Source organism: Podarcis gaigeae, assembly GCF_964106915.1.
Source record: "Podarcis gaigeae genome assembly, chromosome: 5".
Classification (NCBI taxonomy): Eukaryota; Metazoa; Chordata; class Lepidosauria; order Squamata; family Lacertidae; genus Podarcis; species Podarcis gaigeae.
In genome coordinates, this window is record NC_139681.1 from 80,723,795 (window position 1) to 80,749,961 (window position 26,167).

At 40.7% G+C, this 26,167-nt stretch overlaps 1 protein-coding gene across 3 annotated transcripts in view; it reads left to right on the plus strand.

The window, feature by feature from the left end:
* Positions 1–26,167, plus strand: part of RSRC1 (arginine and serine rich coiled-coil 1) — a 171,606-nt gene that overhangs the window by 130,500 nt on the left and 14,939 nt on the right. For 2 of the 3 annotated variants that reach the window (XM_083739846.1, XM_083739847.1), the window contains exons 7-8: positions 1,523–1,591; positions 10,223–11,847. In XM_083739846.1, the coding sequence (XP_083595972.1) occupies positions 1,523–1,591; positions 10,223–10,692 (539 nt within the window). In that variant the 3' untranslated portion in view covers positions 10,693–11,847. Of the gene's footprint in view, positions 1–1,522; positions 1,592–10,222; positions 11,848–26,167 lie in introns of those variants that run through there. The other variant, XM_083739848.1, reaches the window with a different exon arrangement.

The following is a 26,167-nucleotide window of genomic DNA, read 5'->3' on the forward strand; positions in this document are numbered from 1 at the left end:
CTAATGTTTGCATTATTAAATTTCAGTCTAATGAGCTTTGCTAATACATATTGAAGATGGTTGTAAGGAGTGGAATGTGAATCTGAGCAGGATAATTTGAAAGAAACATAAGCTGAGCATTTTACATGACTCAAGGGGTATAGCTACAATTACATGTATAACCAAAATTGAATTTAAATGGAATTTCTATTATCCTTATCCTGCTACTAGGGAGAATAAAGTGTAAATGAAGTAAAAGTCTTTACAGTTATCAGTGGTTTGTTTTTATTATCTAATTTAATAGATTCTTGTAAAGATATTGCTGGCAGAAAAGTTTTAATATTTCATGACTTTTAATGTAGCCTAAGTGTGTCTAAAAGCTTGGAAATGGAAACAGATGTCTCTGTAATTGCTTCTATCATTTCAGAGCATCAGTATTTAAATTGTATATTTTAAGAAGGTGTAGCTACTAAATACAAAGAGACATTAGACTTTGAAAGTTGTGGTCATGTGTCATTCATGTACTTCATACTCACTATGTCAATTGAATATTCATATAACTAATGTATTGGTGCAGCAAACTAACATAGAGCAAAACAGCCAGTATACTAGGCATATAATGGATTTATTACATGTTAAGGGCTGGTCTAAAGTCTAACTACCCACGTTTTGGTTCTTCATCTTTCGACATGGCAGTACTTTTAAAAACTTAATATTTCATCAACTATAATGCTATTAGAGACTTATTCCAAGTTCACTCATCAGGCAGTGAGATGGCAATAAAAGAGAATGGCCCCTTTGAGACATTAACGCTTTGGAATAAATGATGTGCTAGAACAGAAATTTAATTAATTTACAGAGTATATTGATAGTCCCTTGTTACTGTGCTGTATATTTTTAATCTTCTTTAACATCTGTAGTAAAGTGTTTAAAACCCCTGCAGTTGAGCAACTTGTAGATAATTAAGTAATAAGGGAAGCTGTTTCTAAAGGAAAGGAGACTCTTCTTAGAAGATGCTGTAATAACATGAATTAAATGCTGCTGCTATGACTTGCACTGAAGAAAAATATATGTAGAGGCCCTGATCCATCAAGTGAAACTCTGTTGTGTCTACAGAAGGAAACAGGAAGCAGTACAAGGTTTCTTCATCCAGCAGACCAGTTGCAAAGGGGGCACCAGGGTATGGCATGCTTTGCTTATGGAGCCCAAACACTGGAGACATAGAGCCCATGAGTGCTTCAGTCTATTATCTAGTGGAAAGGTATTGCGAAGAAAATGTGTGGTGGGATACTTCAAAGCATCCACATATCTCAAAGATAGTCTAAGGAAAATGTTCAGCTGCTCTAATGGTTTCTTCTTTGAGCATCATGTATGTGTTTTATACAGGGACAAGTTGGGACTTGAGACAATCCCTTCTTGTGCCCACAGTAAATTGCATTTTCCATAGGACGCAAGAAGTGTCTTTCTGACCATCCCTCATAAGAAGTCGTTTTATCAAAAAGTTAATTACTGAACAACTAATCAGCATTTTATTTATTTTTAGCAAAAGCTGATGAAGCATTAAAAGCTAAAGAAAGAAGTGAAGAAGAAGCAAAGAAGAAAAAGGAAGAAGGTAATTCAGCTATGAAATTTAGATGAACTAAAAGTACTGTTTTTATAGAGAGATAGATACAGATACATATGCAAGCCCTGGTATATGTACAACCTAAAACAAGTCAGTTATTTGGCATATACAGAGCACGAGACCCTAATAACTAGACAAGTCTGAAAGAGAGACATTTGTACATTGTATCTCTCAAATTATTCCCCTGAATGGTTAAGGTACTTCCAAAATATCCTTAAAACTGAACTTTTGTGTATGCATAGCTCAAAACACATAGTTTATTATTAGAGTCAAGTAGTAGTTCCAGATTAGTAGAAAATAAGACATTTTTACACCAGAAAAAACATAGGACATACCTATTATGGAGATCAGCTTTTCTGCACAGAGTAGGTAAAGTTGAACATGGGACACAATGTTGGGTTGTGTGAATTTTATTACTTCATAACATTTAGTTTTGTGGGAAGAGGTTAGTCCAAAATCAGCCAGTAATAATTATCTATTCTTGAAGAACTGAAGCTTCATTTACAAGTGGGTGCACGTGTATGTTTCCTACTAGTAGCTATAGATACTGCTGTTCACCTCAGTTTCCTACCCCCCCAAAAATAGTTTCATGTTCAAGCACCTGAGGCGGAGAACTCTGATATCTAGGGGAGAGGATTAGCCTTTTGGTGTATTGCATTTTAAAAATAGTAGACAAGTGTTTCTCTGATGGATTGGTACAGAGAGAAGCACTAACAAAATGGTGTAGAATGGAGTTGAATTGCTCATCAGCAGGCACATCCCATACAGTATTCAATAGATGTCCATGGATGTTCATAAGATTACATTCTACTCATCCTAGTAGCAGCTGCACTATTGGGGGGGGTAGCATTTTAGGTTAAAATGTTGAGCTTTCAACATTCAGAAGGTACCCCTGCAACTGAAGTCTTAACTTGAAGGAAAAATCCTTGAAGAAAAATTACCAATCATGCCTTCATTACATAGAAAAATGTTTTTATGGAGTGACCCTAGGTTGTAACATTGGTAGGTTGATTCATCGGTAGCCTGCTGTTTTCTCCAATTAGTCTTTTTGAGATCCCCACAAGTTTTGTGCTAGAAACATGTTCGCAAGCTTTAAAATACTTCCTGTATGAAAAACTGGTTTAATACAACCTGAAAACCTGAGGTCAGTGAATTGGGATATGTAATTTTTATTCTGACAAAAGCAGACATATTGAGAGAGCTTATCCCCCTTCTGCCTATAGTAATCCCAAAGGCCATACTGTCTTGTCTCCAAGTCTTCCTGTTCTCTAAATATCAGCATTTGGTGTGCATAGTTAAATTGGATGATGGAGAACTTCTCTAACTAGATGCCTAATATACAGGTAATTGATTGACACAATATACTGAACTTTCCTGATGTGCAATGCAAAACTGAAAATCTAAAACATAATTAGCCTCATAGATTTTAAGCTAATAATTTTATTGCTTCTCAGTAACTGAAGCAGAGGTGATTATAGATGTTCAAATTTCATAAACTTTTCAGTTTAATGATCTATTCAAAAATGGTTGAAGCTTTATTCCCTTTAACTTCAAAGCACACTGGGCACTCATTACATCTGAAGAAAATCTTTTTTTTTATGTTAATTTTCTAATTAAGTTATCCAGATACACTGTGTGCATGTATTATAATAGACATATAGGCTTCTCACATTTAGCAATGTCCATTGTGACAAAAGATAAAACTGCTAAAGTTATTGCCACCTCTAGGCCAGTACCTCTACTCTTGAAGCAGTAATAACCGAGAACAAGAGTTACCTGCATTTTCCCTGCCTTGAGACCCTAGCATGCTTTTAAGGCATCTGGGTAGGTTTTTGTAGTTTTACTTTGACTTAAAGCTTAAATTGGAAAGTATTTAAAAGGGCATTGTGTGAAAGTAAAACTGGATAACTCAACTGTGCTTCATGGACATCCTAACTTCAAAGTGGAATGTAGCTTCCTCTAACTTAGTCTGTCATCTCAATAGTACTCAGCAGGTGATTAAGCACTTTCAAGTCTGGGAGCTTTAATGTAAGAAGTTACATCAGGAGTGTATTAAGATCCCAGGGCAACTTGTTCAACGTGAAAGTGATTTGTTTGCCTTTGTGGAATCTTTATGATGCCAGAGCCTGGTCAACTTGAAAACAGAGGCTAGGGCCCAAAACTCCTCCCAATCCATTCTGTCCTCGGAGCAAAGCACAGATGATGTGGGAGAATTGTGCACACATCAGCCAGGGGAGAGGGAAGGAGCTTGGGCAGCAGGTGAAGGGAGAGTCTGCTTCCCGTTGTGCCATTCATTCATTCATTTTCCATCTCTCTCCACCACCCCGCCCTGCCCAGTAGCTATTAATCCACAGGAGAGATAAGACAGGTATCCTATTGTGCCTCCCCCACAGCAAATCTGTTGTCGGGTTTCTTTTTCTTTCTTTCTTTTTTGAGGGTGGGAAATTTCAACCAGAGAAAATGATGTAGGAGAGAAGGGTTAAATACCTCCCACAGCATTGCTGTTCTGAGGCTGCTTTTAAGTTTTTATAAAGATTATCACAGAGCTCCCAAGTCAAGATACATGCAGTTTTATTCCTAGCTACAAGTTTATATTCCTTATTCCGAAGTTAATCAGAAGTGGTGTGTTATCTGGCTTTCTAAAATGTCTATCAAATTAAGACTATATTTCAAGCCAAACTACGTAAAAGTCCAAAATACTCCTTCCCCATTTGTAGTTCAGTAAAGATATTGTGTGATATGCAGTCCATAATCTATTCTAGAGCTATATACTGGTTGCTCAGAGATTTCTTCATTTCCCGTATTGTTCTGGGTTTACAATTGATTCTGAGAGTAAATGAAACTCCAGTTGTGAACCATAACGATACTAACTAAATTCTTGGAGAGAAACGATTTAGTAGTAGCAACAGTAGTTCATTTATTAATTGCTTCCTATGAAGGGCATCCAGTGATGCTGAACGTTGGAAGAGTCAGGACAGACAACACATAGTGCTTCTTCACACAGCACCTGATTAAAATATGGAATTCACTTCCACAACCAATAGTGATGGTCATCACCTTGAGTAACTTTAAAAGAGAGCTAGACAAGTTATTAGAAGATAAGACATATCAAAGGCTACTAGCCATGATAACTATTTTTTCTATACCACTGTCAGAAGTGGAATTATTATTATTATTATTATTTACACCCCGCCCATCTGGCTATCTGGCTGGGTTTCGCCAGCCACTCTGGACGGCTCCCAACAGAATATTAAAAACACAATACAGCATTCAACATTAAAAACGTCCCTAAACAGGGCTGCCTTCAGATGTCTTCTAAAAGTCAGGTAGTTGCTTATTTCCTTCACATCTGAAGGGAGGGCGTTCCACAGGGCGGGCACCACTACCGAGAAGGCCCTCTGCCTGGTTCCCTGTAACCTCATTTCTCTCAGTGAGGGAACCGCCAGAAGACCCTCGGCGCTGGACCTCAGTGTCCGGGCAGAACGATGGGGGTGGAGACGCTCCTTCAGGTATACTGGGCTGAGGCCCTTTAGGGCTTTAAATGTCAGCACCAACATTTTGAATTGTGCTCGGAAATGTACTGGGAGCCAATGAAGGTCTTTCAGGACCAGTGTTATATGATCTCGGCGGCCACTCCTACTAGGACACACAAATTGGGTAGTGTTGTGCTTAGGTCCTGCTGTTGATCTAGTCATCTGATCAGTCACTGTAAGAACAAGATGGTGGACCAGATGGGCCAGTGGTCTGATCTGGCAGCTCCTTATCTCGAAGTGATGGCTCCTTCACAGTGTCCAGTTAAATGTCATCCATCATGTAAAGAAATCTGGGGGAAGGCACAAGTTAGATTGGTCCTACTGTCACCATTTCAGAGTCCAAGCATATTTCACTCATATCCTGAACTGAATTAAAAGGAAATAGACACATACACCCCACCACCAAATCTGATGACCACAATTTAGCACCAGCCCTAGAGTCCCCAGAAAGTTGGTTGGGTGGAAGTGACCAATGGGACTATACACTGCTGAAAGGTTCTGTCTCTGAGCTATCCAGTAGAGCCAGTAAAGATTAACAAAGCAGATAGAAATTAAAATTAACAGTATGTAAAACTGAGGGCAATTTTGAGGGAGTATGGCATCTCTAAAGGGATCTTGCAAGAGGGAGTAGAATGTCAATGAGGGGAAGTCCTTCCAGCAAGGAAAGTAAAAGGTGTGTCAGGATTTTGCAGTCATTTATGTGGAGGCAGGAAATAAGACAGTACCTGGCACTGCCAGTAAATGTACATAGTCATCAATGTACATGGTGCAGCCTTTCCCAACCCAGTGCTTTTCAGATATTTTGGACTACAACTGCCACTAACCCTCAGCCTCAATCAGCACAACCATGCTCTCTGAGACTCATGAGAATTGTAGTCCAGAATATCTAGAAGACACCAAGTTTAAGAAGGTTGCCATAGTTCTTTAAAAAGTAATATAACTAAAAAACAGGTATTTGCCCCAAAGAGCTTACAGTGTGACGTTTGACCAGCAGGGAAAACAATAGTTTCCTGTGTTTTTGAAAATATATCCCCGTTTGAAGATTGAATTTTGTAACAAATGCTGCCACTGGTTCAGTAACAGATACTGTCAGTATTAAGAATTCTGCTGATGTAATTTGCTTGAAAAATAATCTGAAATTAAATCCAGGTTGAGGCCAAAATACCTTTTGAAATGATTTCAAGGAATTAGCATGTTAGAAAATCGTTTAATTGGTGTAGGAGGGGGAAGAAAACCAGATAACCACAAAATTCTTATAGGTGCTTTTGGCAAAGCTAGATGTATGAAAGTTAATATCCGAAGGAAATATGAGGAATAATTGTTGTCTTACAATTCTTAACTTTTGTTGACCCCCCCATTAGCCATATTTTATCTGAATACAGAGTGTATCCAACTAAGTTATACACAGAGTAGACCCAGTGAAATTTATGGATTTAAGTTAGTCATGTGCATAATTTTTAATGGACTTACTCTGTGTAGAACTAACATTGGATACAGCTTCATATACCGTATTTTTCGCACCATAGGGCGCACCGGACCATAGGGCGCACCCAGTTTTTTTGGGGGGGGAAATAAAGGGGGAAAAATTATTTTCCCCCAGGCGCGGGGCTGGGGCGGGGGAAGCTCGAGCTTCCCCCGACCCCAGCCCCCAAACAGGCAGCTCTCTGCAAGCCGTGGGAGCGCTCCCGCTGCTTGCGGAGAGGTCCGCGAAACCTGGACACGCTGAGCTCAGCGCGCGCAGGCTTGGCATGCAGGCAAGTCTCCGCAAGCAGCGGGAGCGCTCCCACTGCTTGCGGAGAGGTCCGCGAAGCCTGGGTGCGCTGATCTCAGCGCACGCCGGCTTCGGCATGCTGGCAACTCTCCGCAAGCAGCGGGAGCCCAGCGCTGGGCTCCCGCTGCTTGCGGAGAGGTGTGCGAAGCCTGGAGAGCGTGAGGGGTCGGTGCGCACCGACCCCTCTCACTCTCCAGGCTTCAGCGAAAGCCTGCATTCGCACCATAGGACGCACACACATTTCCCCTTCATTTTTGGAGGGGAAAAAGTGCGTCCTATGGTGCGAAAAATACGGTAGTTTATAAACTCTCTGCAGCCAGCAAAAACTATTAGTCGAAAATAAATATTGATTTGTAATTGAAATCACCAATTCATTGGATGCTTAGCTTTTATTCCCCATGCTTTGCCCTGTATTTAAAATAAATGCAAGAAATTGCCCTGCCCCTCTCTCAAGTCTTAAAGGAGCACTTTGGAAAGTAGCAGGATTCTGGAAATGGACTGCTTTGCTAAGGAAAACATGTGGTATAAAGAAGCATATTGTTTTCCAGCACATGAAGAAAGGCTGTTCTTTTATCTGCCCCTTAGTAATGGTGTCTTAACATTACTTTTATTATAATTTTATTGCCAAATCAGGTGTGAGATTAGATGTTGGATGTTACATGTAATCTGCTCAGAAATCAAATTATTTGACCTCCAAGCCCACCACTACACCCTCCTGCTGGTTTGCTGTTACATATGCGGCATTTTCCTGTCATGAATACAAATGGAGGACAAATTAGAATTTACAGACAGCTGACCTGAGCTACAGATTAGAGACAAGAGGGCTTGTGCTACTTTAAATGTTTTAATTATCACAGTCCCTATAACCAGTTGAAGGACTCCCTCACAAAAATAATTTTTGTAGCAGAGTAGGGGAGGTATGAGAGATTTCCCCCATCTAATTTGAATTTGACAGAGCCAAATTGCACTTCCATTGGAGCTATGCTAATTTTCTGCATAAAATTAGGTCTATTAATAAAAATACACCACTTTTACAAGAATGTTTTCAATGGCAGAGGGTGTTTTAATTTGGGACTAACTGAAAACAGCATTTAAATTTTATTTATGATGGCATCAGGATTTATGACAGCTTTATTGGCAGACCTGATTTTCTTTAAATTCTAGGCCTGGCTAGTCAAACTCAAGGTAAATTAAATATGTGGCCACAAGAGCACTGTGATAAGGTGCAATATAAATACTGCTGAAGAAGAAAATGGTACTTTTCCATATTAAAACCAGGCATGTTGGATTACTGCTATGAGGTGCTTAAACGGTTGACTTTAATATATCATGCATAATACAATTAAAAGTTTTCTTGATTTATTAAAATGGAGCTGCTCATGAAAACATACAATTTGAAAAATGTGAAGTGAAAGATGATTAAAATATCTGACAGTGATAACACTATTTTGGTACCGGGAATGAATCAGTGTGTAAAAGATTTAGAGGGGATTATAGGGAAAAGACATTTGTAAAAGTGATCTTAAATATCAAAGGGATAGAGTGAAATAAGGACTCGTTTCTTTGAATTCAAGAAATAATATTGACTAATGCTAAATGAATATGTTATCCTGATGCCTTCATTCTTGAATTTGCATTTTTGTTTCTCATGTGTGTTGGCCCAGTGTTGAATTGATTAGTTATGCCTAGCTAGTAAGCAGTGAAACATTTTATATACACTTGGGAAATAAATTTGGCAGAAAATCAGCATGAGTAGATTTAATTATCGCTCTGAGACCTTTCCCTTTTCTAGCTTAGTGATCCTGAAACTCCATGTGTTTCACTGAAATCTGTGTGGACGCTAAGCTTCGCTTCCCAATTTGTTCCTCCACACAATGATAAGCCAAGCAATTACTGCTTTATTGATTTTTCATCATGGCAAATTTAAAGTTGATTTTTCCCTGAAAAGGCAGGGGTGATTAAGTGTTTCCCCTCAGTTTAGTACAAGAGAGCTGTGTGGCAGAATCTAATATCCTGAGGTCAACCTCTGCAGGGAGATAATACGCTGTCTTGGCCACGTGTTAAGGAGAGAAATCAGGGCTACAAATGTGATAGGATATATGTGGAGACAGTTTAATTTGCTCCATTTATATGAACAATTCACATGGTCCCTGCTTGGAAAACATTATATTGAATAGGCTTGGAAATAAAGCCCACGTGAGCAGAAAGAAAGGGTGAGTACAAATCAGCAGAATGTTTAGCAAATTGTTCTTTAGGGAAGATAACTGTAGTTTCAAAATATTTATAAGTAACATTTGTAAATATTGTTTCAGATTCATATGGTAAGATCTTTAATACAATACTGAAGGGCTGCATCTAGGATGTTTTTTCTTTAAGTCAGAAATTAAGAATCTGGAGAGTATGGACATTCCATTTGCAATCTGTATCATTCATGCAGTTAATGCTTTGTGTAATATGTAAGTTTTTAAACGCACCTTTCTCTTTGTTATTCTGACAATGAGACCTGTGGTGTAAGGTGATTTTTAGTTCCATTATGCAGATAGAAATGACACATCAAGGTGCTTTTGTACTCTGTTATAAAATCATAGAGTTCGAAGGGACCCCAGGGGTCTTCTATTCCAACCACTCACAATGCAGGAATCTCAACTAGATCATCCATGGCAGATGGCCATCCAACCTCTGTTTAAAAACCTCCAGTTTTTAAACAGTGGAGAGTGCACCACCTCTCATGGGAGACTGTTCCACTGTTGAACAGCTCTTAATATTAGGAAGTTCTTCCTGGTGTTTAGTGGGAATCTCCTTGTAACTTGAATCCATTGGTTTGGGTCCTACCCTCCAAAGCAGGAGAAAACAAACTTGCTCCAACCTCCATGTGACAGCCCTTTAGACTGCAATTGTGGGAATTACAGAAGTGCATGTTCCTTCAGAGATAGGGATAGGGATAGGTGTCTGTGTCCTATACATAGAATGGCTGGAACTAGCAGGATTCTAATGCAGCCTTCTGTCTGATACTTAGTTCAGAGAATATTATTTTATTTATATTGAAGAGAATTCAGTCTTGCTACCCCCCATTCTGCAGCCTCAATGCACCAGCAGGCTTGACCCAAGGTTTGTAGAATTCTCTTTTTTAAAAAAAGAAAAACCCTAAGAGGGGGCACCAGAAACAGTTCAGTGGGCATTGTTATGCATGGTTGCAGTAGATGGTCAGAAAACCAGAGGGGAGGCAGTTATGTGTGGTCATGCTGGAGTCTCCCCCAAAGGGTGTCACCATCCCCTACCGACCCAAGCCATCCAGTTCTCCTGTCATCTTTGCAGGCGGTCAGGACAGGTACAGCAGCGGCAGTGCAAGTAACCTCCACACCACCCCATCAGTGTGCCTCAACTCTGACCTGGAGGGACCACCTCAAGAGGCCTATACCATTCAAGGACAGTATGCCATTCCACAGCCAGATCTGACCAAGCTGCAACAGTTGGCAATGCAACAGTCACACTTTCCAATGTCTCATGGCAACACTGGATTCCATGGTTTGGATGCATCAGCTCAAACTATTTCTCATGAACTCACCATTCCAAACGATCTGATTGGATGCATCATTGGGCGTCAAGGCGCCAAGATCAATGAGATTCGCCAGATGTCTGGGGCGCAGATCAAAATTGCCAATCCAGTGGAAGGATCTACTGACAGGCAGGTTACCATAACTGGATCTGCAGCCAGCATTAGCCTGGCTCAATATCTAATTAATATCAGGCTTTCTTTGGAGACTGGTGGAATGGGAAGCATCTAGGACAATGCAACCGCCTCACGCATTACCTGTTTCTGCTGTTCATCCCCACGGTCCATCTGTGTAGTTTCTGAGCAGTCAGCGATTCCAGGTTTTAACTAGTTTGTAAATTTTCAGTTCTACATGCTTTACCCATCTACTCATGTTTTTTTTTAAAAAAAAATTGCAGCATTTTAATTCCCTTTCTCTGTTCAGCTGTTAAAATGCTGATTCATATTTTAGTTTATACGCTTCTCCCCCTTTCTTGGCTCATGAAGTTTTTCTGTTATGTCATGAGATGTAAGAGTGGAATTAATACATTTGAGTTTAGTTCTGTAATGTCAGAATTTTTTTAAAAAAATAAAAAGATGGACTGGGAAAAAGGAAAAAGAAAACTAGAGGGGAGGGAGAATGGCGTATCCCAGAGGAGGGCATGGCTGGATAGGACCTTGGTCAGGAGCTTTCCACACAGATAAATTTCACTGCTAGTCCTATTTGTTTAGTTACTAAAAAAAAGGTAGATATTTTTCCCTTTTAGAACACAGAGGGCAGATTCTATATCTCAATGTTCTCTGATAAATCAAAGTAGCATGTTGGGATGAAGGCACATCCAGACCACTTCTTCCTGATATACTAGCTTTCCTGAGCAGGAAGGTTTTGACTTGGGGGTATTGAACCAACCTCCATATTATGAAGTGGTATGGTCCCAAGATTGCAGCACATCAGACTTTTTGGGTGCATTAACCAGGCATTGTGTTCGCTCAGGTAGCCTTCCTACATAAAATTTTACAGTCTTCTCCTGCATAGACAACACGAGAGGTCCGGAGGGTGGAAACACAAAAATGGGCTTTTTCTGTGATGGCTCTCAGCTTATGGAATGCTCTCCCCCAGGAGGCTCGCCTGGCACCCTCATTACAGTGGTACCTTGGTTTACGAACTTAATCCGTTTCGGAAGCCGGTTCTTAAACCAAAGTGTTCTTAAACCAAGGTGTGCTTTCCCATACAAAGTAATGGAAAACCGATTAATCCGTTCCAGATGATGAAAAACAAAACAACCCCTAAAACAGTAATTGGACATGAATTTTACTATATAATGAGGCCATTGATCCATAAAATGAAAGCAATAAACAATGTACTGTACTGTACAATCAATAAAACAGTATTGATGATTTAAAAAAATGAAAATGTGATTTTTTTTTCTTTCTTAACTGCACTGATGATAGTCATTGTTTGGATGGGGGGTTGGGGTCCTCTTCCAGATTCACAATTGGTGACTCCTCTCCTGCCATTCCTTCCCTTGCTTTTTTTTTACACCACTGCCACCTACACCACCGCCACCTGGTTCAGACTCACTGGATCTTTTCCTTACCAAAAATTGAGACTTCCTTTTGCCGATGTTTTAAAACATGCCCAAAGTGAGACATTGCAGGTGTTAGTGGCATGACTTACAGCAGCTTTATCAGGGTGATATTTTTCAGCAATAGTTTGCACTTCATCCCATTTTGCAAACATTTCTTTGATTGTTGCTGTAGATAGACTTGCTCTGCTCTCCTCCTCTGAAGATATTTCCTCAGTTGCCACCTTTTGCTGCTCCATCAGAATGTTTTGAAATTCTTCTGTGGTGAGCTCAATCCTGTGCTCCTCCACTAACTCCTCCACATCAGCACCACTTACTTCCAAGCCCATGGAATTTCCCAGAGACACAATATCCTCAACAAGAAGAGCATCCTCTTCAACAGCCTCTTTTACATGTTCTGGGACAGCTTCTGGCCACAATTTCTTCCATGCTTCCTTCAGTGTTCTCTCCATCCTTTGTCTATCATATGTAAGCAATGGAGGATATTAAAATGATTCTTTCAGAACTCTCTTAACGTTAGCTCTGTGTCCAAGGTCACCTCAAAGCACCTTTGGAACAATGCTTTGGTGTAAAGCTTCTTAAAATTAGATATGACCTGCTGGTCCATGGGCTGGATGAGAGAAGTTGCGTTGGGGGGCAAAAACTTTACACTGATGAACACAAACTCTTCCAACAACTCATCCTCCAAGCCTGCAGGATGACCTGGAGCATTATCCATAAGAAACAGGCACTTCATTGGAAGATTTTTGTCCTGGAGGTATTTTTTCACACTTGGCCCAAACTCAATAAAAAATTGTCTTGTTACCCAAGCTCTGCTGTTTGCCCTCCACATCACATGCAGTTTGCTTTTTATGACATTGTTCTTCTTAAAAATCCTGGGGTTCTCAGAATGGTAGACTCGCAAAGGCTTCAACTTAAAATATCCACTTGTATTTGCACAAAGTAAAAGGGTTAGCCTATCTTTCATGGGCTTATGCTGTCTCCTCTTTTGTGATGTTGGTCCTCTTTGACATTTTCTTCCCAAAGAGGCCTGTCTCATCACAGTTGAAAACTTGTTGGGGAACGAAGCCCTGTGACTCAACATAATCTTTAAATTCCAAAACAAATCGGTCAGCATCTAATTTGTTGGCACTGGCAGCTTTACCATGTCTCACAACACTGTGGCTGCCACTTCTCTTCTTAAAATTTCCAGACCACCCTCTGCTTACCTTGAAACTCTCAACCTCATCACTTGCTCTAGGGGCATTTGCGATGAGGTTGGCATGCAAATGTAAAGCTTTTTCACAAATTATGCTTTCAGAAATGCTGTCACCGGCCAACTGTTTTCCGGTTATCCATATTAAAAACAGTTTTTCCATTTCTTCCATTGTCTGTGTTCGTTGCTTTGTGAGTGTTTTAACACCTTTTGCAACACTGGCTCCCTTAATGGCATCCTTATTTTTTAAGATGGTACAAATTGTAGATTTGGCCATACCAAACTGCGTTGCCAGATCATTTACACACAGGGGTCAGCAAACGTTTTCAGCAGGGGGCCGGTCCAGTGTCCCTCAGACCTTGTTGGGGGGCTGGATTATATTTTTGGGGGGGAAATGAACAAATTCCTATACACACTGGGAAGAATGGGGCGGGGGAAGGGCAGGCGTAATAAAATAAAATAATGTGCATTAAATCGGGGTGGGCAAGGCTCCTCAACAGACTAGCTCACCCACCACCACGCTGCTCATCCTCCCGCCACCCCCCAAAACACACACATACCGAGACCCACAATCACTCCACAGAGAAAAGGGTGGCAAGTTAAATATGCAGACAACGGTCAAGGCGAAGGAGGGATGGCAGCTCTGGAGAAGCAGCACCAGGAGGGAGCTGGAAGAAGAGGTGGGGGGGCAAGGAGTCCTCCTCCCCACCCACCCCAGCCTCCTTCTTGGTTTGCCGCCTGCCTCATTCGCCAAAGGGCTGGTGGCGCCGCCGCAAAATGGGCTTTCTCCCCGCCCAGAGAAAGAGCCGCTGCCACCACACCGCTGCTTCTTCTCATGTAGCGGGTAGGCAGAGTGAGCTCGTCCACTCCGCTCTCTGGCCCACAGGAGCACCAGGGCAACGGCAGCGGCGGGAGGAAGATGATGATGATGATGATGATGATGATGATGATTATTATTACTACTACTATTATTATTTCCCCAATGGCCTGAGTTGGAGGGAGAACAAGAGGAGAAAGGACCACGCGAACGCTCAGCTTCTGGGGGCACAAAACTACGAATAATATTAATGATATCAGGGTAAGCAAGCAAGCAAAGGCAGCCCGGCCCTCTACCCGAAACAAGGAGTGGGGGGCATGTGAAGGAGGCGAGCAATGCAACCCAGAACCACACCTTTTCTTGTCATTGGAGCCTTCCGTCATGATGCAGGGCTGCAAGGTGTTCGCAGCGCCACCACCAGAAGCCAGCTTGACTGCCTGGACGGAGCTTCTGCAGGCGACAGGAGGAAGAGGCCGAACGGCGGCTGATTTACCTCAGCGCAGCGCAGGGACGTCTCTGTGAATCAAACGTCGCTGAGGTAAACCAAGTGAGGCGTTTGATTGGCAGAGACAGCCCTGTGCCACGCTGAGGTAAATCAGGCATGGCGTTTGATTGCCAGAGCCGCTACCACTCGGCCTCTTGCACCCGTCGCCATCGCCAGGAGTCTCGGCTTCATGGCGGGTTCTTAAATGGCTGGGTGGGCCAGATCTAGGACCCAGGCGGACCTGATCCAGCTCGGGAGCCGTAGTTTGCCAACCCCTGACTTACACGGACCCCACTTTCACGCTTAGAAATAATTTGCTTCTTTACCTCTTAGAGTTATCATGGTTCTCTTCCCTTTGCTGCTTTTATCCATGTCAGCAGTCCCACAGTCAATCAATAAGTAGCTGAACTGAGTTCCACACAGTCCCCAAAACAATGGCACAGAGTTCCCCAAAAGTCCCCAAAACGAAGGAGCAAAGCAGAGACAAAGGCCCAAGGCAGACTCCCAGAAACAAAGGAACAAGGCAGAATCCCAATTTTTTCCACTCCCCCCCCTCCCACAAGGTGGGTGGGCTTACCTGGCCAGGTGCCACTCACCTTGCTACCAGCTGGGGGGGCAAGGGCCAGTAAAGGGCTGATGCTTTTCGGCCCAGGCTCACTTTGTTTTCTTACCAGGTTCACCGCTGGACTTCGCTCTTGGTCTTGGTTAGGTAAGTGTTCCTCGTCGGGGTTTGGAGCTGCGGTGTGGCCTGCTGGGCCCCCTATGGCCGGCACTGCTTCCGCGGCTTCGGGGGCGGGATGAGGGCTGCGGTGCGGCCTGCTAGGCCTCCTGCGGCTGGTGCCTTCTTCCCCTGGCAGCAGGGGCCAAATCCGGGCTTCATGGGTTGCGCGGTCCAGCTCTGGGCCCTGGGGCGGCCTACTGAGGCCTCCCGCGGTGAGAGCCCGGCAGCGGAGGCTGAATCAAGTCCACACAGGTGCCGGGGCCTAGTTCTGGGCCACGGTGCGGCCTACCAAGGCTTCCCACAGCCAGAGCCCACAAATTCGCATTCCAAAAAAATAATACGCAAATCGGAATACTCATTTCCAGGGATGAAGTGTTCATGATCCAAATAGTTCATTAACTAGGCTGTTCGTAACCCAAGGTACCACTGTACTTATCTTTTGTTTCTTGGTCCATCTAGTTCATGCTCGCTAAGAGACTCTAAAGGATGTGTTGAATATAGAAACTGCATTAATTTTAAGTTTGTTTGGTACAGATATTATCAGGAGCAATGTGTGTAAGAAAGGGAGAGTAGCTTGTGTTATAGACTATTTACCAATATTCATGCAGTAACGTCCGCTAACTGTGATCTCATAGTTCTGACTTTTTTCTTGTTCCTTCCTTCAGTCCATAAGTTAAAGGATTTTACCCACTCTTCACTAACATTAAATAATCTTTACTTCACTTGAAATACTTTTCTGTTACTTCAAAAGGACATTCTCTTTCGGATAATCTACAGGCTTCTTAGGAAGGTCTGAATATAGGTATACAATATATCATTTCTGTCCTGGTAATTTTGTGCTAAATAACTGATCACATACTGCTACTTACAGAGCTCAGGACAAGGACACTCAGCATATTACATTAAAGACAACAGTTAGAAATTTCCTTTTATTTAACACATCTGAATCACTATTCCCTGCAAATTGCTGGATGGTGCACATTCAAGGTTAGTTTGCATTATGCTCTGCAGCACGTGGATTGAATGAATGCTTCTTTAACTTGCCTTGCATGTTTTATTAAGCTTCTGTATGATGAGTCAAGATGAAGCATCTACAGATCTCATGTCACGCTCATGGGCAAAGGGACTGAGCCACATGATGTCCTGATCCATAGTGATGTCCACCACCAAAGGAAGGTGATAACCCAAACAAGGTGGAAATCAGTAGGCCAGGAACCAGAAGGGAAGGTAACAGATGAATAGGGTAGGCAAAGTGAGGATAATGACCAAGGTTAGCTAAGGCAGGAGTTACACAGTGGTTTCTTAGAGCAACTGGAAGAGATGGCAGCCTGCCTGCTTTATGCTACACTTGGACTGTTAAAGGACTGGTGTGTTCCTCTAGACTGGAGTTTCAAGCTGTGAAGACTTCCTAGAGCAGGGGTCAGCAAACTTTTTCAGTAGTGGGCCGGTCCACTGTCCCTCAGACCCTGTGGGGGTCCGGACTATATTTTGAAGGGAAAACAACAACAAACTCCTATGCCTCACAAATAACCCAGGTATGCATTTTAAATAAAAGCACACATTCTACTCATGTAAAAACACCAGGCAGGCCCCACAAATAACCCAGAGATGCATTTTAAATAAAAGGACACTGAACCACCCGCAGGCCAGATTTAGAAGGCAATTGGGCCGAATCTGGCCCCCGAGCCTTAGTTAGCCTACCCATACCCTAGAGGAAGGCTTGGGGGTCTCCTGATCCCTCCAAGGAGTCTGTGGTCTGGTCATCAAGAGTCCAGTGGCAGGAGGATCTCCAAAAGGTTCAGCGCATGAGATGTGCCAGCAGTTTCACAGAGGAAAGGTTGGGGAGTGGCTCCAACTCCTTCTCAGGACTACTGTTGTGGAAGGATATGCATCTGAGGATTGCTGGTCTGGGGCCACTGGAAGGATGTGCAATTAAAGGGCTTCACAGAGCCCTTTAATTGAGCTCTGTGAATTTAAATTGCTATCTAGCTGCTCCTGTATTTGTTCCACCAAAGAAAAGTGGAAGAAACCGAGGAGCACTGGCCCTGCTTTGTCTTGCATCTACTACCTTGAATTTTCACTTTTGGAAACTACTTTTGAGATGATGTTCACTCTTAACAATATCTAGATCAGAGGCAGACATTTCAGTGTCCTCCACATGTTGTTGGATTACAATTCCCATCAGCCCCAGCCAAAATAGCCAATGGTCACAGGTGATGGAAATTGTAGTCCAGCATCACATGGGGGGCACCATATAGGCTTCCCTGATTTAGATTTAAATTTAGCAAGGTATGGGAATCATTTTACTTTACTCTTCCGATTGTTAATTCTCATATTGTTCCCTAGTTCAATTGGCATTGATAACTAGGCATAACTTGCTACAGGAGGATTCAATTGCATGAGGTCATACCACGTGGCACACATAGCTGTAATAACTTAGAGTGCAGTACTCAATGATAAGAAAATATATTTAAATGCCCTTAAGTTCATTAGAGATTGCCAAAGGTCGCACTTTATGTTCCACTAATTTTATTGAAGTTTATTGTTATGGCAGTGACCTGAACTCTGGCTGTGTGGCCTTTAACACATAGTATATATATATATTCTGCAAGAAATTCAATTTTAATTTTAGATAACATATGGTTAAGTTATTGCTTCATTAATCAAAATCGGTTGATCAACTGTAAGCTCAAGTAACAAAAGTATCTAACTTGAATGAAAGCTGGCTCAAACACTCGGCAGAAATTTCCATATGATATTGTGTAAATTATAAGCATATATGGCTCCACTATACAAAAAGCAGGATTTCAAACTGTTCAATTAATGCCTAACAAATGGCATATTTTAAGCAATATCTGAGAGCCTTCAACTGCACCCTTCATGTCCCTGGAGAGTAGAGATGTTGCTTCATTAGGCCAACATAACCACCTGGTGTTGAATTTCCAGTGTCTTGAGAATTTGTAACATCTGGTACATACTGTGATCTCCTTTTACGTATGTTTCATCTTTTATTGTAATTTTATGACAAATGGATTAATTAATATGGTGTACATTATTTGAGATATTCAGCTTAATATAAAGCAACATTTAGAACACAGATGCACCCAAAAAATTGAAATACCTAAGAAATGCTGCTAATATTGGTCAAGTCTTATTGTTATTCTGTGGCAACTGTTGTTTGTGGTTAACTATGGATTATGATTATGGCCGCCAAAAATTGCATGACAATATGTAAACAAAAATCTTCACCTGTTTTCAGTTTTTAAATTTTAAGATTTCTTCTTAAACAAAAAATAAAATAAACTGATCCCTTCCTGCATCTCTTCGTCTTCACCTTGACCTGCTGCTAATTAGACTGAATATTCTTGTGTACTTTAAATTTTGCCTTTCATATAGTAGTTAGAAGGATGATTGACATTTCATGTTTCCTTCCCCTCCTTGCCCACCATTTCAGAACTTCCTTTCATTTTACCTAACCTTCTCAGTTATGCAGTATTGCCAAGTTGAAGATGTTTGGATAGAGTCAAATGGTTTTTCTTTAATGGTCTTTTGGACGTTAGGTTCAGTTAGCAGGAGCTCATCAAGAATAGAAAGAAATATCTTGTAGGCAAGAACTTGAGGCCCTTCTTTGGATGGTATTATGGGCTGGGAACTGATTGGGAAGAGAAGTTGGCAAGTTGATTGTTGAGGAGTATCTGGAATTGTCCTTGTTCCCAAAATAACCACCACATCTGTGAAATTTCCCAGGATGTTTCCTAACTGATACAGATCAGTATCTCCATCTCAACTCATAAGTATGCAAGTAACTAATCTGAGGTCTAATATTTCTGTTGTAAGTTGTTTGTGGTGTGCTTGAATTTTTAATTTTTTTATTTGCCATGAATATGCTAAGTTACTTATCTGTTTCAGTTCTCCAGCTGTAAAATTGGGGGAGAGATGGAATCAATAAAGGACTGATTCATTTAAGAATGTGTATTGGATTGGTTCAAATGGAACAATTTATTTCTGTTTCCTTTTGTTGTGCAGATATTGTTAAACACTACTTGTTGTACACTTTGCCAAGTGCATTGTGGTACTTGTGCAACAGTTTCTAGAGTGGTACTTTCATATTACTTGACTTGTGATTGACTTGCCAAAATGGTAGACCACCTTCCCCCCCCCCTTTTTTTTTTAGTATAATGACCACAGAATGGTTGAGGTTGGATTGGAAGGAAAAGCTGAAAAGTCAAATTTTCTTCAGATGTGAGAAAGGGGCAGAGACTGCAATCTTTAATATATTGGCTCCTGGTGCTGCTGCTTGATCATGGCTTGTTTAACTATTTGGAATATTAGATAAGTCAAAGGGACAAATTTTAATAAGTGCTGATCTGATATAAATAATTCACCAACTACAGTTTCATCATTATAAAAATCACGGACATTTTTTGTGAGGCATTAAAACGTGCTTATATTTTAATCACCAACGATATGGTTTTGCCAGTAAGACCTTATTCTTCATCTATTTTTTATAGGTTTGTGTTTTTCTAATATATCCAGATGTGAGATTGCTTGTATAATAATATTGTGAAGCTGAAGTTCTAAAAAAGAAGAAAGAGAGAAAAGAGCAACTCTGGAATGGCAATATGTCAAGAAACCTCTGCTATTTGTTAAAAGCTGTTTTCATTTTAACGGTTATAAAAATGAGAAGTGTCCTTAATATTGGGCTCTATTGATCAGTAAAGGTCAGGGGCAGGCTATACATTGCATGTACCTACCATTGCAGAGTAGCCGGCTAGCTTAACAAAAAAATGTTCCTCTTTGTGAAGGCCATTTTCCTTCAGTCGTAGAGATTCTCCTGCCACCATGTAGCCTCAGGATAAGGCTATCAGTGGCTAGTAGCCATGATGGTTATAATCTGCCTCCACTGTTGGAGGCAATGTGTTCCTGAATACCAATTGCTAGGAACTGCAAAGTCCTGCTTGCATGCTTCCCATAAGCATCTGTTTGACCACAGTAAGAAGAGGATGACCTGATCTGGGTGGCCTGATCCAGGAGGGCTCTTCTTCTACTAGATATTACTGGAAATGAAGGACTGCATTGGGTCTGTATTGACTGACATGAGAGGAGAATTGCACCCAGTCCACATATCTTTTCTCTCCTACTTTCCCTTGATCCATTTGTAATTTATTTGATTATCTATATATTCTGTGTTAAAACATTGTCTCTACTATCAAAGTGTGACTTAACATAAAGCCTGTTTTTGACTAAAGGTTACATCCAATCTTACATTGCCAGGGGGGGTTGCATCTTCCTGCCAGCAAAGGAGGCAGAGAAGCATGTCTTAGTGGTTCTTTGTTCTTGATCGGCTGCCAAATGGTCTTATTTTACAATCCTGCTGATGGTCACAAACTAAGGGTTTAGCAGTAGTGGGTCTTAAATACAAAGCTTCAGAAAATCTGAAGTAATAGCTGTCAGTTTGAAAGGATATGATTTCAGAGTTGCATTATTTACAACGTTTTCTTCACAGACCTAATGCAGCAAAGTCATAAATCTGTTTGTGAAATTACATCTGGCTTTGGAAGTACTGCGGTCTTACCAATTTAGCATTGGCTTGATTGCAAGTTCAAAACTGAAGAAAATGGGCTGTGAAGGAGATTTTGTGTTAAAACGCTGTTATCCTTGACGATTAGCAGAAACTGCAAGGGGCACCCGCAGCTACCTCACAAGATGAAAACATAAATCCATATTATTAGTTTGATATGTTTTAAAGGGTTTTTCAGGCCGAAAGACCTTCCTTAAGAGTCTACAGATGTTCTACAGCTGCTTTATTGCCAGTTGGCTTCAGAGAACTGTCTGGAACCTCTGATTATTGGGATCATGAACATTTCTAATACAGCCCTTGTCCTCCCAAGTTAGATATGCCACTGTGTGTGCTTTCTGGCATATTTGTCTTCCTTGTGTCATTATCGCAACACAATGGAATTTCTAATAAATGGAGCCCAAGGTAATTAATTATGGAAATAAGATCCCACGTGCTTAAAGTGCATGAATAAGTAGCTTAAACTCATCTTCAACATTTAGGTGAATTATATAAACAGATGGTCAGCAATACCTTGGGCAAGTTATGGGTTTCATTTAAATTCATGGTTCTTAGAGAAGGCTTTAAATATTTTATAATTACCTGGAAGATGATTATTTTTAATAATACTGCAGCACATCTCTACATAAGGCTTCAAACATTATGGGTTGGATACTATGAGCAGTAAATGGACTTCTGCTCAGGGCCCCCCCCCCTATTTTTATTATATATTGTCTTTTAGATTAAAAATATATGTATGTATGTGCCTATTCCCTTAACTCATGTCAGCATGAGTTACCTGTAGACTAATATGTATCATGAATATAAGTACCTCATTTAAATTTCTGAGGGTTAGGCTTTAAATTTCCATTTATTTGCACTGTTTGGCCTATTGAGGTTTTCATTTGTCAAATTTGTTAGCTCTTGGGTATTAGTTACGCAAATATTGATGTGTAGCTTTGGCCTGTTAGCTATCAATTGAAATCAGAAAATCAATGGTCTTAATAGTTCCTTATTACATAGTTGATGCATTTGCAAGGCTAAGTTGAGTACTGTCAGTGAATAATCAATTCAGTCAAAAACTATTACCTGATCACTGCCAGAAACAGTTTCCTATAAATACACTGATACATTATGTGAGTGCAACACCCTGTAGTGTATTTAAGAGAGAAGAATAACATCAAGCTTGTCATTCTAGTATGTGCTCAAAACTAGTGGGGAAATGACAATTTTAACATTAAAAAGCTAATATAAAGGTGGTAGATTGATCACTGAGTGAAGCAGACCAACAAGTGAAGCTGCTCGCTCCAAATTTAGGCACAGATCGTAGCTGAGGTACCATGGCAAACCTTCCAAAGACAAGATGATCAGTGCCATGCTCAACTATTATGGAGCCATATATAGCCCAATTGCTAATTCAGACAAACACAATCACACACAGACACACCCAACATGATACACAGTCCATCCACCCTCAGCATGCTAATCATTAGTAGCACAATGGAGGAAGGTCTATATGTCCATCCTATACATGCATCCAGCCACCCTGCTATTTTTAGGGCCAAAGCATGTTGATTGTTCAGGTTGTCAGTACACATTCTGTCAACACATTATCTCTTTGCTTTGATAGATATATCCATGGATTGTTCTAGTTTGCTTGGAATTATGCAGTATGAAACATACAGACTGCTATGTATTTGGCCAGCTGTATACAGTACACAAATGTTTAATCCTTGACCTCCTTCAGTTTAGTACCTGCGCAGCAATATTGAAAGGTCAGGGTGCATTTACTGGAAATATTCCAAAGCTGGTTTTCTGGTGGTGGTTGTCACTGTAATTTGCTATTTTTAAATCACCTGTACATGTGCTTTGTGCTATACAATATTTAAAAGTTGCTTTGGTTCTTGCCCACACTCTTTTACACATGCTGTGCCTGCCCTCCATGTATATGGGTCAGAGGTTGATCTTGCCCTTAGATTGTAGGCAGAACAAAGATTGCCGGATGAAATGTTTCTGGTATAATTATCAGTTTTGCAGGCATTGATGGGAAAACTCAAATCATCAAAAGTTCACCAAATATTTATCAATCGTGGTCAATTAATGCTTTGTGACATACAAAATAAGAAGAACTCATTAAAAAAAATTGTACATTGTTCGTAGTTGATTCCCTGAGGTGAGAATCAAAACCTTTGAAAAGCTGCACTTTTAAAAACCAGGTTAAAATTCTGCTGTAGTTCTCATGGTCCACATTTGCCGAGCTAATGAATCACTCTGGCATCTATAAATAAGCCATTCTGTGAATGAAAAGCCTTTATGGTTTTGGGTTTTTTTGTAATTATAATAAAAATGTTTTTCTCTGTCTTAGTTGTTTCACACACACATCATATGCTAATACTGAACATCCCCCCCCCCCAAATGTTTCTTTAAGATGGGATGGGAAACCTTTTTATGTGCAAACACCATATTCCTTCATAACTAACCTTCTGGGATCTGTGTACCAGTGTTGGGTGGGGCCAATCTAAAAAGTGGATACACCTCTTCTTTGGTCATACACACTTACAGAACCCACACATCTGTGTTCTCGCATATAACCAGGGCTTTTTTTCAGCCGGAGCTCACTGGAACTGAGTTCTGGCACCTCTCAGGTGGGTGCCATTGCCACTATAAGAGAACAAGGTAGGTGTTCATGTTGAGTTCTGGCACCTCTTTTTCTAGAAAAATAGCACTGTGTGTATATAACATACAGTAATTTATTCACACCCACATCTCTCTCTCTCTCTCTCTCTCTCTCTCTCTCTCTCTCTCTCTCACACACACACACACACACACACACACACACAGAGGCATATATTGTCACTTCCCACCACCAAGCAATTAGACTTGAAGAAAACATTGGAGCTTTTCCCCCAAGCTAAATGGCTAAGGTGGTGATCTTCTTGAAGACTGCAGCCCACGGTGCTGGGAGGGTTAATATCTTACTCCCTAGCTGCCTTCTCGGTCTTGGCAGCTAGGCTTGAAAAAAGCCTCAAATTGGCTCCAAAGGAAAGCTGTTTTCAAGCCTAATTGCCTAGCTAAAGGAGCAGCAGTTTTCGGGTGGGGGCAGCACATGCCCTTCGTTCTTTAGCAGCAGACCCTCATATGAAAATGCACCCATGCAGCAGTTGTGCTTCTAAAAAGCTTCCACTGGCACCTATGGAAGCCTTAAAAGAAACACCCTAATTGCTGGGGAGGAGAGGGTTCCCCACCCCAGCCTTAAGTACTGGAATGATTATTCTAGAATGGTACTTTGAAATTTTCTCTCATCCCTAGTAGATGAAGTTAAAACAAAAGCTGCTAAATGTGGCTCTGTATAACTTGGTGGCATACAATCCCTACACTCAGCTAATACTAACATCCTCTTTGCATCCTCTCTTGGTCACTTAGGAACAACAGAGGCATGTAGAGATGGCTTCTGAGTGGCTGTTACCTTTTTCCGGAATTCGTTTCCGGGTTGTTTAGATCCTAAGTGTGAAAGTTATTCAAAAATCATGTAAGCCATTTTAAGCAAGCAGTTTATGGTGAAATGTAAATGTGAAGTGCTTATGGTTTCTTTGTTTCTTTGTTTGTTTGTGTGTTGTTAAAATATTTCATAATTTTAAAACCTTCTGATTTAACACTATTTAAGTTAAGTAAATAATCTACACATTCTGCTTTGTACTTCTGTGCTACACACAGCTCTGTTCTGCTAGAGCAACCTATTTCTTTACAGATGGATCTAAGAGGACTTCGTATTATGAGATTGGTGAAACGATTGTCTCCTTGGCAGCTGTTACGCATGTCACAAGGAATTATCTCAAGTTTCATTGTTCTTCCATTTCTGTCTTTTCTTTCTCCTTTCTCCTGATCTCCCACTCAAGAATAGCAAATTCAAGTTAACATGTTTCCCCATATGGCAAGGGGATATTTCTGATGCCAAACTTTCCTCCTTATATCTGAAGCTAATGTTCATTTGCTATTACACTTTTTGCCAGGGCTTTCAAGGTTTCTTACCAATATAATTTCTAATTTAAGATAGGCAGGATGGGCTGATGCCAAGAGTGAAAAGCTCTGTTTTTGTAGCACATGGGATACTGCATTGAGGTCAGAGGAAATGCTCATTAAGATTATTTGCATTAGCAGAGGAGAAATGTAACAATTGTTCTGATTTCTCCTGTTATAACCATCTACTGTGTATATCTGATTCTTACTTTCGGTTATTTTATGACATCTGCAAACTTCACAATTGCTGCCTTCCGTAAGATTTTTGAGGTCACTAGCATCTGGTACACAAGTGGTGGGATGTAATGCCAAACACAAAATTATGTTTGAGTATTTGTTAACAAGTCTGTAATCCATTAAGTACAAATTGTTGTTTGCCTAGTGCCAATCATTTTTAATCAGAATATCAAGTGATGGATTAAGTATATTCTGTAAACAAATTGTCCTGGTAGATCAAGTTTTGATTACTTCCCTGTGTCATATCAATCTTATGGTAATTTCAAATGTCATTTTATTTATTTGTAGGCTTTCTTACCCGCCCTTCACCATAAAGCTCCAAGACGGGCTACAACAATATAATAATACAGTATTAAAATCAATTAAAACAATTCACAGCGGAATATTAAATGCTAAACACTTTTACTACCTGAATGTCTAGCATAGTTTGAGGCAAATGCCCACAAATTTGAGTCAAACTGGAAGATATGAATCCATGGTCCCTGGTGGTTCAGCACACATTCAATGGGTACAGGCTAACATCAAGAATTTTAACAAAATTTATATAACACTTGATTGTAGTATAACTTCTCTGTGGTTGGATGAGGCACAACAAAAGGAAAGCTCCCAAACTGAGCACTTGCATTTAAGAGAACATAGCAGCTGCAGGGCAATGAAAGCATTAAGCCCATAAAAATGGAAAGATTCTTTCTTTCTTTCTTTCTTTCTTTCTTTCTTTCTTTCTTTCTTTCTTTCTTTCTTTCTTTCCCTCCACTGACCAGCTTCAGCTGTCCAGGGTTCCAAGCAGACTCCTTTGCAGTCACTTGGTATCATACTGGAGATGCCAAAGATTAAAGCTGGAGCCTTCTGTGTGCAATGAACTATGATTCCCTCTCCGGAGCATCTGTTTGTTTATTGTTTGCTTTATTTAAAATAAAAAATAAGCATTACATATATAAAACATTATCCCAAACTCTCTGTATCGCAGTGTCTATTCTAGTATGAAATGCTATGAAATAAACAGTAGCCCCTGGGAAATTGCTACCCAACCTAGCAGTTCAAAAGCATACCAGTGCAAGTAGATAAATAGGTACCGCTGCGTCAGGAAGGTAAATAGCGTTTCTGTGCGCTCTGG